This window comes from Hyla sarda, chromosome 1 (assembly GCF_029499605.1).
Source record: "Hyla sarda isolate aHylSar1 chromosome 1, aHylSar1.hap1, whole genome shotgun sequence".
Lineage (NCBI taxonomy): Eukaryota > Metazoa > Chordata > Amphibia > Anura > Hylidae > Hyla > Hyla sarda.
Genome location: NC_079189.1, coordinates 183247299 through 183259418, shown reverse-complemented (window position 1 = coordinate 183259418; position 12120 = coordinate 183247299). Strand labels below are relative to the sequence as shown.

The following is a 12120-nucleotide window of genomic DNA, read 5'->3' as shown; positions in this document are numbered from 1 at the left end:
TCGGGTGGCGAGGCGGCAGGTAAGGACCCTCCAACCATCCTCTCTGATGATCGCAGGGGTGTGTAAGGGGTGACAGCGAGGTGTAGCAGAGTGTACATGGGTAACAGAGGGGAGGACATGGGGGTGGACAGAGGGGGTGGACAGAGTTGAAAAAGGGGTAGATGGGTGATGTGGTGGATGGGGGGTAGACAGGAGTGGACGGGGGTGACGTGGGGTGAATGGGGGTGACTGAGGGGTGGACAAGGGGTGAATAGGGCGTGGACATGGGTGACTAGGAGGTGGACAGGGGGGTGAACATGGGTGATAGGGGAACATGCGTGAACATGGACCAGGGAAACTGAGGGTTGGATGGAGGGGTTCATATGACTGACAGAGAGTCAGAGGGGTGGACAGGAGTGACAAGGGGGTAACACAGGGGTGAACAGGGGTGACAGAGAGGGATAGACAGGGGTGACATAGGGAGGTGGACAGGGATGACAGGGAGGTGGCCAGGGGTGACAAAGGGACATAGGAATGAATGGGGATGGGGATGGGTGACGGGGGTAGACAGGGTGGTGGTCAGAGGGATAGAAAGGGGGGTTAAAGGTGTGAATGGGGGTTAACCAGGTGGACATAGGTAACAGGGTGGGTGGACAGGGGTGACAGGAGGTAACAAAGGTGTGGACAGGGGTGACCGAGGGGAGGGGGTGCAGTAACTTAAGCAAGCTGCGCTTTTGCTCCAGCTCCATGCCCTTCTGCGGGAGACCGGGAAGTATCCCGAGGCCAGCAAGAATCCGACACAGCATTCCTGATGCATTCATCCCTTTGCCAGTCTGCGCACCTGTCACTCATTTATGGCGCTGAAGGGGGCGGTGCACAATGCGGACACACACACACAAGGCACACTCAGACTTCCCTATCCCCCTATGGCCCCATGAGTTACAGGCATGCAAGCCTGGTGAAAAATAAAAAACTGTTGATGCCATCTTTCCCATTGGAGTGTCCCGGCACTCCTGGATGACAGGCACCCGGTTGGGAATCACTGCCTTAATACCTTGTTTGCCATCCCTATGAAGGTTCCACCTGGGTCCAATTGACCCATTGTTGGCTCAGCCCTGTTTACAGTTTTATAAAACTTGTTATAAAATGTAGTTAATACCATTATATGTATATTTGTAACATTCATTGGTTAAACAACATCCCTGCGGTTATTGCCTGTGTGTCTCTGTGAAGAGTCCAAATACAAGAAGTCTGGTTGGACAACTTTTTTGTGTGTCTTGGGCAGACCAAACATGATGAGGATGATGGGTTCATCCACCAGCATGTATTCTTTGTCCCTGGTAGTAATTACACCCAAGCTGACACCCTCACTGAGTAACCTATACAGCTCACTTTGAAAGTTTTTTTATACACATTGCCATCAGAGAGCAAATCATTTATTTGTTGTACATATGTAACCTTATCCATAACAGTGACCGTGCCGCCCTTGTCAGACATTTTAATGACTATGTCTTCTGCTGTACTTAATTCATTAAGGGCGGCACTCTCACTGTGAGAAAGGTTGCAATGTTTTTGGGAAGATTGTTTTAAACTGTTACCAAGGGCAACTAAATCTGCCTCCACTGCATTTTGAAACAAATCCATGCCATTGGTTCTGGATTGTAGAGGATAGAAATATGGATTTGCATTTCTGTGAGCAGGATTACTATTAATTTCAGTGTTCGATGAATTATCTTCTCCTGCTAAGTCTTGTAATGCACACAGTGCCACCTGCTCAGAGAAATGCAAATCACCAAACTCATGGACAAAAACAGTATTATCAGTTTCAGGAGTCAATGTGTCATTATCAGAAACACCATCTGCAAAAAAAGTATTTTGATTGTTAAATTACATACAAATGTATTAATTTCACATAACATTTTGAAAATGTGTAAATAATTTGAAGGGGAGAAATTCATACCCTTACTTAGGACACTCAATTGCTCAGGAGTGAGTGTTTTACTCGATAGATTTAACACTGTTAGTCTCTGTTCACTTGGCTCCTCAACCTGGGAGTGATGGTGTCGGTTATGCTTTCTCCCCCCCTGCGGGAGGCTTTCCTTTGCGCTTGGAGTTTTTTGAAAGATGACGTTGTTGAGCAGCTGAGGACTGTGAAGCATCCGATTCTGTGCTGTCTCCATTAACTTCAGTTTCATACTCCGATGAGCTGAATGTGACTTTTTGTTTGCGGTTGCGTTTTTTTCTTCTGTTATTTTTGTTTTTGTTTTTGAGGATTGATTTGGGCTCGCTTGATTCCCATTTTCCCCAAGCATAAACTTGATTTGTCTCATAGTCCCGTATGTCATGCTGCAATTAGATTTTTTTAGTTTCCATGAGGTTTCCGTTTTATTGATGCACTCATTTATTTTCTCCATGGAATCTTTATATTCCTTGTATAATTCAGCCTCATTTTTTAGTTTATCAATGTCCTCTGTGAGAGTTTCCAACCTGAGAGACTCAAACTTGGTGATAGTCCACATTATACTCCTAGAACAAATGGGGAGAGCCTCATTCCACTCGCTTAACATTTCATCACAGTATATCACATTAGGGATTTTTCGGATTTGCAGACCCCTTGGAATTATATCTTTGGTTATATAGTTGGTAAGAGTGGTGTGATCCCACCATAACTTCATTTCCTGATATTGCAGGCGTTCAAGATTGTGCATGCATACGTTAAAGTTCACCAGGTTAGGTTCCTGGGAACCAGATGCGGCAAATAAATTAGCTGCTTTTGCAGAGCGGTTCAGGCCAGCCATTCTACTTAACGCAATAGTGAACTGGGTTGCAAACAAAGAGTACCTTGCATATGAGTCTGTGAAGTTCTCTGGAAGGTGGGGAGCACGGAGTGGCTGTAAGACTTAACAAGTGCAATCCAATCTGGTCCAGATCGCTCCACCAGCACACCCCCGACACAGATTCGCACCCAGCCCGGTGCACACAAATCCAGTCGAAAAGAAGCAATCCAGCGTGGGTGAATAGCAATCCAGACTTTATTGATTCACGGTAAAAGCAGTACAGGCAACCAGCAGATCAGAAGCGTTTCAGGCGCATGCACCCTTCGTCAATGATGTCATCCCTCTGAACAGGTGTCAATTAACATACCTACATTTAAGTAGTGTACTATTTTGTACCTGGTAATCTGTCAAGGACCTAGATACTGTGAACGAACAGGCAAAAGTACTCACCGGCTGGTGTTGTACTCAAATACTTTTTTACGCATACTGTAGCACATTTTCCTGCCCTCATGAGTGCATACCACATACCTACATCTAAATAGGGTACTATTTTGTACCTGTTAATCTGTCAAGGGCCTAGATACTGTGAAAGGACAGGCAAAAGTAATCACTGGCTGGTGTTGTGCAAAAATAAAACATTTTTTAAGTGTACTGTAGCACATTTTTCTGCCCTCATAAGTGCATACCACATACCTACATCAAAGTAGTGTACTATTTTGTAGATGTTAATCTGTCAAGGGCCTAGATACTGTGAAAGTCCAGGCAAAAGTAATCACCAGCTGGTGTTTTACTCCAATACGTTTTTTGAAGAGTACTGTAGTACATTTTCTGCTCTCTTTGTTCCACAAAAAATGGTCTGCTGGTTACACTAGTCTGCAGATGGTGTAATGCATACCCAACAGTCCATTCCTAATAGTCTATGAGAGTGCAATTTTGGGTTTACTACACAGCGACTGTGTGCTGCAGCACTGTTGTCTACTGCTGATGTTGTGCAAAAAATACGTATTTTTAAGCATACGTAACCACAAACGTACTTTAAGTACATACTATTTTGTACCTGTTAACCTGTCAAGGGCCTAAATACTGTGAAAGTCTAGACAAAAGTACACACCGGCTGGTGTTGTACTCAGATACTTTTTTTTTACATGTATTGTAGCGCATTTTTCTGACCTTATAAGTACATACCACATACCTACATCTAAGTAGGGTACCATCTTGTACCTGTTAAACTCTCAAGGGCCTAGATACTGTTAAAGGCCGGGGAAAAGTAATCACCGGCTGGTGTTTTACTAAAATACATTTTTTAAGCGTACTGTAGCGCATTTTTTTGTTCTCATTGTTCTACAATAAATGGTCTGCGGGTTATACTAGTCTACAGACGGTGTAATGCATACCCAACAGTCCATTCCTAACAGTCTATGAGAGAGTGCAATTTTGGGTTTACTACACAGCGAATGTGTGCTGCAGCACTGTTGACTACTGCTGATGTGCAAAAAATACGTATTTTTAAGCGTACTGTAGCGCATTTTTCTGCCCTCATAAATGCATACCACAAACGTACATTTAAGTACGTACTATTTTGTACCTGTTAACCTTTCAAGGGCCTAGATACTGTGAAAGTCCAGACAAAGTCAGCCATTCCGCCAAAAATCCATCGGCGAAGCCATGTACAAGAGACAATAGTATGTGCCCACTCATCCAATGGCACAGAAGCTGAATGTGATCATGTCTAAGTTGCTGGTGCCGCAGTTCCTCCCTTTTCAAGTGGTGGACTCTGCACCTTTCAGAGAACTGATGGCTTCTGTCGAGGTGGAGAGTGCCAAGCCGTAATTTTTTTGCAAAGAAGGCAGTACTATCCCTGCACAATTTTGTACACCTGCATAGTGAAGCAACTCATCAGCAGGTAGACATGGAGCAGGACCTGAACCAGCAGAAGGTGGATTACCTTGACATGACCGTGCCAACAGACCTAGAAGATCTGCTGGACTTCTGGGCAGCCAAACTTGATTAGCGGCCACAACTAGCAGAGTTTGCCCTGGAAAAGCTGTCCTGCCCGGCCAGTAGTCTGCCATCAGAGCGGGTGTATAGTCACCCCAAGGAGAACTCGTCTGTCCATGAAAAATGTGGAGAGACTGACCTTTGTAAAGATGAATCAGGCATCGATCAGCCAGGATTTCTACCCACCGATGCCTGATACATTAGAGTAGATTGACCATGGTGCCACACCTACACTTCACAAATATGGATAGTGCCAAACATATGTAAGGCACTTCTCCCCAGTTACAAACATTCCTCTGCATCAGACCTTTTTTCCCCACCTTTATCACCGGGTACTGGTATTGCCTCCCACCGCACCACTCTATCACCGGATCACTTTCAGGACTCCTGATACTGCTGCTGCTACCTCCAGGCTGTCTCATTCAGCCACTATATCGTCTCCTCATGCTTCTGCCAACTCCAGACTGTGCCATGCAGCCACTATATGGTCTCATGCTCCATCACCTCCAGGCTGTGCCATTAAGCCACTATATGGTCTCCTCATGCTTCAGCCACTTCCAGGCTTCCAGGCTGTGCCATTCAGCCACTATATGGTATCCTCATGCTTCAGCCACCTCCAGGCTGTGCCATTCAGCCACTATATGGTCTCCTCATGTTTCAGCCAACTCCAGGCTTTGCCATTCCGCCATTATATGTTCTCCTCATGTTTCAGCCAACTCCAGGCTGTGCCATTCAGCCACTTTATGGTCTCCTCATGCTTCAGCCCACTCCAGGCTCCACCATTCAGCCACTATATTGTCTCCTCATGCTTCAGCCACCTCCAGGCAGTGTCATTCAGCCACTATATGGTATCTTCAAGCTTTAACTAACTCCAGGCTGTGCCATTCAGCCACTATATGGTCTCCTCATGCTTCACCACCTCCAGGCTGTGCCAATCAGCCACTATATGGTTTCCTCAGGCTGCCACAAACTCCAGGCAGTCATTCAGCCACTATATGGTCTCCTCATACTGATGCCACCTCCAGGCTCTGTCATTGTGCCGCCATGAGACATGGGACTCCTTGTTAGATTTGGTCATTTGTATCCACACGCCGAGGCCCGGGACCTTATAACTTGGGAGTGTAATCTTAAATTTCAATTTCAAAATCTTAAATTTCAATTTCAAAAATCAATGTAATCTTTTCAAGGCCTTATGGTGTTCGATGTCATGTAGTAGTTTGGGAATAACCAAAAGAATCCGATGAAACAGGTTGGAGCGGTCACAATGAACCCTTACTGAATAAATGAAACATTTGCAGTTCCACAAAAGAGTAAGACAGTGGGAGGGGTGGTGGGGTGTTGTTAGCAGTGAGGGGCACGGGGTAGAACAGGTGGTAGCTTGCCTTGCGGCAAACCACCAGTTCGATTCGCACCAGAATGAGTACTCAAAAAATGTTAATAAATACAAATTAAAATAAAAAATTACATTAAAACATCTATTTACTCTATTCAATTTTGACGCCATATGGTCTCCCTGCTGCCACATTCAGACGCTCTGCCACAGTGATTCTAACAGCGATGCCTGTAATCTGCATGTCATACTGAATAACAGTTTTATTTCACTAACACAGCACACTCCCTATGCATGTTATAACAAAGCAAACTGTTCTACACCCCTATTGAGGCTCTCTTTAGGCCAGAAATAGCTGTTTTTAATACAGATTTGCCGCAAATAAATTCGGACCAAACCGAACTTTTGGGCAAAATTCGACGAATTGGACAAATCAAATTTTTCAAAAGTTTGCTCATCTCTAGTAATAACCTGTTTTTGTACTTCAGTTAATTCACATGTAGAAATATTGATTAACAGCTCACTGTGTTGTGTAGTTTATTCTGTTCTTTTGATCGCATCTGTGTCCCTTCTCCTGGTAGTAAAAACTGAAATGTTTGACAACAAGATTTAGCACATGTGCCATACAGAGATAGTGTGTCATGCCACCTAGACGCAGTGCAGGAATGATGTTTGTGCCGTTATCGATGACCACTTTTCTCAACCTCACATTATGACTAGAGAGCTAGTGTGAAACTTCCTACTGTAGGGCATCAACTCCTACGTTGGGTAGCTTTCCTTGCCCAGGCTGAGCAGGTGTAAAACAGCATGGCAGCTTGACTTTGCACAGATAGAAGTAGGGAAAGCTATGTTTTTCCCTTGCAGCATTTTTTTTGTCTGGTCAGATATTACTAAATTAACAGAAACCAGGCAGTCAAAGTGATGTGGTGGGATCTGGTGTTGTTCCTTCAACTCCATGTTTTTGGTCCTAACAGAGACGTAGATGTGTGGATTTATTGCATGTTTCCATGTGAATTTCCCAATTAAAATCAATAGGAGCCTTAAAATCTGCATCAAAATCCACATGTATTTCAAATGTGGCGTTTGCACAAATTTTGAGGCAGATTTTGATCCCTTATTCAATTTGCTGTTTAATTAGGCCCTAAAATCTCTAAAATAAAAAAACATTCCTATTGCAAAGCATGGCAATAGTTCACCTGATGCAACATTACACTAATTTCTATTTCAACAGTTGTAGCAAACACCAATGACTAAAACATATCCTCTACAACTATTTACTTTACACTTCTACATCTCCTATAGTTTTGAATGCATTTTATCTCTATATTATATCATTTTATTCCCAACATGCAATTTTTTTTTTCTGTATAGTAGCTTCTTCTCTTACCAAGGTCAGCCATATAACCTACATATTACATTTCATTTTTCTATACTGGAATTTCATTATACTCTTGTGACATTTCATTGCATAATGGATGAAATCTAAAAATATTTATTTTGGTTTTCAACCAATTAGATTTTTACAGATACCATTCAACAGAAAGACTTTCCATAAGAGGAAATAGTTATCTTATTTAATTATAGACTCATTGAATAAAATAGGTTGCTGCTTTATAACAAGAAGAAACACTGTAAAATGATGATGATTTTATTATATTTCTTTGTGTCTTTTCATCCTTTTGTTCAGTTTTATACATAATGAATAACACAGTAATAAGTTACCACAAATGTTTATTTCTGGAAGTTTCTAAGCTAGATGTCTGATCTAAAAGTGCAGCTTAAATGTCAGTCACAACAGACCTTAAACCAGCCAAATATCACATAATGCATTACGCATCTTGCCATCTTTATTAGGATTTCTACATGCATTACTTAATTGAGTCAAGGGAGATTTTATTGATAATGTTCTTTTCTACAATCTGCTGATCTCCCCGAGGCTGAGGATTGTGTGGTGTGTGAGAATGAAGAAAAAAAAAAGAGGAAAAAGATTGTAGGAATGTATCAATCCATTACAATAATCTCCTTTTTCACTAAGTACACCCCTAGGACTTAATAAATCCATTAAATACTTGAAAAGATGTATGCATTTAGTACGGATAATCAGCAAGGACACAAACAAATACATATTGCACAATAATTTTTTTAGACAAAACATCTGAATACTAACTTAGGTATCACTTTAAAGGCACATTTTTTTTTCTTTTAAAGAAATATTGGTGCCCCCGATTTAATGACCTTGCTTTCACCTCTTTATGGGGCTTTTTTGGGAGGGGGAGATAAAATCACCCCCCCCCCCCCCCCCATTTCCCAGCCATGAGTCAAGGAACACATTTCTGACACACCAAACTAAATTCCACAAGTGTAACATTGGGGGTTTGCCTACACCATGATGCAGTTCCTGGTCTGCCCTCTAAGGACTGTGCATGTGCACTGGTTGCAAATCATAGGGCCAGTGCATGCTTCTCTATTGTGTCTCCTAGCCTTGCCTGAAATCACCTATTCAGGGCTGCTCCACCTACCCTTTCACTTGTGCTTGAACAACAGTGGGTTTTTTTTTTTTTTTTTAAAGCTAAGGTGGCTGTTGTTGTTCCTGTCCTGTGATCCTGTATCTGACCAAGGCCTGTGACCTGCCTACTCCTGTTGTACCTCGCTGACCTCCTGGGCTTGACCTGGACTGTTGACCATGCCTGTGCTCTCTTCAAGACTGCACCACTTGACTGCACCTGACCTTTTCAGTTCTGCTACTCTACAAACTCAGCTTTACTAAATTAAACCTAAGCTCTGCTACATTGAACTTTGTTGTTTTATGCTACTATCACCTACAGCTGCTCCTGCTTTTATCCCTGGTGTTTGGCACCAGGGCATTTTGTCCTGCCACCCCCATTTAACCAGATCCAGTCTTGCTATAAGCGACCTGGTATTTCCCCTTCAGCTGAAGTCCATCTTCCACATTCTGGAAGGGAAACATCAGCAAAATACTTAGACTCCACTCCTAAGTTTGGCCCAAAGGTCAAACTAATAGGTAGCACAGCGGGTCCACTCTCATTGAGGTGTTACAACAGACAAAGGCCAATGCATGAAAGTTGTTGGATACTTCACTACTATATACAATATATTAAAAAATATTTCACCCTGCAAACAAATTTTAGTACCAGCAGCAGTCACTATAATTTGCAGGCTTCCAGACTGCCATTCACCAAGTGTTATCCTTTTCTTGCATACCTTATGACACATTTGCCACCTGTACTGTACCTTTTATGAAAAGATAGTCAAGGGCCCTATTGCTCTAGAGCTGTTGTTCAGTATTACTGGTTTTAGCTCATATTTTAATAAGTATCTAACAGTGTAGAAATAGGGACCAGTAATGAGCATTTCTTGGATTTAAATAAAGGTACAAAAAAAAAAAAAACTCCATAACCAATATTTTGATGATACACACAGTTAAATAAACATAATTTAGGCCTCATTGAACAGCCAGCTGGAAATGTGGAGGTACACCATTATTATGAAGGGCTACATTTGGCAGATCTTCCTCTTTCTAAGCCATTCCTTTAACGTGTCCACATAGGAGTAGCCAGTGAGAGTATATTTGGCAAATAGGAAAGTACACCTAAACATATACAATAATTTGTATGGCTTACAACCCAGAGATTTCCATAAGATATGTCATACCATGGCTTACTGTGCTGTGATTGGTCATTATGGACAACTAAACCAGTTTTGTTTTGGTTTTCAGTCACTGGCCATTTCCCACTGATGTAACTTTAACTACAGGCCTTTACTTCTGCACCATCCTTTTTGAATCACCTTGTATTAGTTTAAAAACTCATGGCATTTCTTTACTTTTTGCTTCAATTAAAACATATCTTTACGACATCATCTGCAATAACTCACTCATTTAGTCAGCTCCCTTACAACTTTCTCTTCTACTAGCTTTCTATTCCCCAGGAGAGTTAGTGGTTTTATTGATAAGTGCTAGAGGTCAAATAATCCAATATTCTATGTTTCTGATAATGCAGCTTTCGTGAGAAATGAAAAATGTTATCCAGCAAACTTTCTCTTCCCAATTACTTTTCATCTGAGTTTATCTTTCAGATGAGCAGCTGCTTCTTAAGATAAGTGCTAAAAGCAAATGCCTCTGATGGTGAATGAAAAGATAAAGGAACTATTTGCATCAGGTGATGTGTCCCATTGTTTAGTTTACTCGTGTGAAGATAAAGGTCCAGATAGTTGATTCACCTTTTATTATATATGTAATGGAATGGGAAGAGGGATCTCTATCCATCTTATCCTAATGGATTACTGTAGGATGATGGTAATGAAAATATTTTAAGGAGTTTTATTGTTATCTATCTCAGTCGAGTGAAGGTAAACTAATCTTCGAACCAAATCATCATTTGATCTTTACCCGAGTCAGCGTAGGGTTAATTGATGGGCAGTTTAGATGACAGATCTATTGTCCTCTTCTATCTTTTATGATCAGGAAAATGTTGTGGTGCGCCTTCACCTTTGACATGCATCAGACGAATACTGCTGCATGAATATCAATTGTTCAGAACACAAAAGTGGGGGAGATTTATCAGGAAAAGTTGCTGGGTTGCCCACAGCAACCAATCAGATTGCTTCTTTCATTTTGCAGAGGCCTTGTTAAAAATGAAAGAAGCGATCTGATTGGTTGCTATGGGCAACTGGGCAACTTTTCCTCTGGACAGGTTTTGATATAGTATACCTATCCCTATATTGTTCTATGAAAAAACATTGAACTACTGTTATTCATGCTTAACAGTAAATGTCTCAGGTACATGATGAAATTGTAAACATTAAGCAATTCCTCTTACTTCCAAATACAATAAATGCTACATACAGGAAAGTTTTCAGCCATATTTTACAAGAAGCTGACACATTTTATGCAAGTCATATTTTGGCCATTTTAGGACAATATCTAGTCTTATATATGTGAAACTGTAAAAACGTAATTATATACAATGCCCCATATACTAAATCTGTCCAACTCTTAGATAGCATAGACGTAGACTAGACAGTCATGAGCTTCATTTATCAAAGCATGTCTTGATGTTTGATAAGCCTTTCACATTCTTACATTGTCTTGTCTAAGTTAAGACCAACTGTTTATTGGCTTAATCTGTGCCACAATCTTGCACCTTAAAGCAGGTTTTTCAGGCTATAAAGTAAGGATATGGCTATAACCCTGAATCATTACATTTCTCTCTTTAGTTAATTGACCCCTTCCGCATGGAGATATCAGAGTTTAAAAAGGTTTGCAAATTATTATTAGTGATGAGCGGCATTGCCCATTTTCGAATTCTTGATATTTTGCAAATATATAGATGAATATTCGTCCTATATTCGCCAATTTCGTGTATTCGTTATATTCGCATATTCGCGTATTTGAGGAAGAAAACAGTGAGGGGGTGGGCAACTTTACTATTGGTGGCTAGGGATGTTGTTGAAAACCTCTGACAGGTGTATTTGCATCATTCTAATTGGCCCACAAGTGAAAAGAAGGAATATGCGAATATTCACATATGCGAATATGCGCATATGCGAATATTAAGTGAATATTCGTAATTTCGAATATATAGTGAATATATTCACAATATTCGCAAATTTGCGATATTCACGCCCAACACTTATTATTATCTGGAGTCTACTGGGCACAGTTTAATCCTTTCACTAGTTAGTCGTTACGAAATAATTGACAGCCACTAAGCTGTAAAATATTCCCCACCATTGTTGCCAAAGCCAATTTCCATTGCTTAGGCCACAATCATTTTTTGGGCTCAGTAGAAATGCATCTAAAAAGTGTCTAAAATCCATAATAAACTTTTAATAAACTGTCATGTAAGACAGTTTAAAAAAAATTATAATAATAATTATGCCATTGCAAAAGTAATTCTGCTCCAATAAGTTTTAACAACCTTAAAGCACACCTGTCAGATTCCAATAAAAATAAAAAATAAATGTTATATGTTACTCAGTACCTCATCCTGATCATGTACATGTCATTTTTATGTC

At 41.0% G+C, this 12120-nt stretch overlaps 1 protein-coding gene across 3 annotated transcripts in view; it reads left to right on the top strand.

Annotated features, from left to right (window-relative positions):
- Positions 1-12120, top strand: part of LOC130361875 (EF-hand calcium-binding domain-containing protein 14-like) — a 125629-nt gene that overhangs the window by 39284 nt on the left and 74225 nt on the right. For 2 of the 3 annotated variants that reach the window (XM_056565501.1, XM_056565493.1), the window contains exon 1: positions 10822-10882. The exons of the other annotated variant lie outside the window; for it this stretch is intronic. In XM_056565501.1, coding sequence (XP_056421476.1) covers positions 10860-10882 — 23 coding nt within the window. In that variant the 5' untranslated portion in view covers positions 10822-10859. Of the gene's footprint in view, positions 1-10821; positions 10883-12120 lie in introns of those variants that run through there. 3 annotated transcript variants of the gene reach the window in all.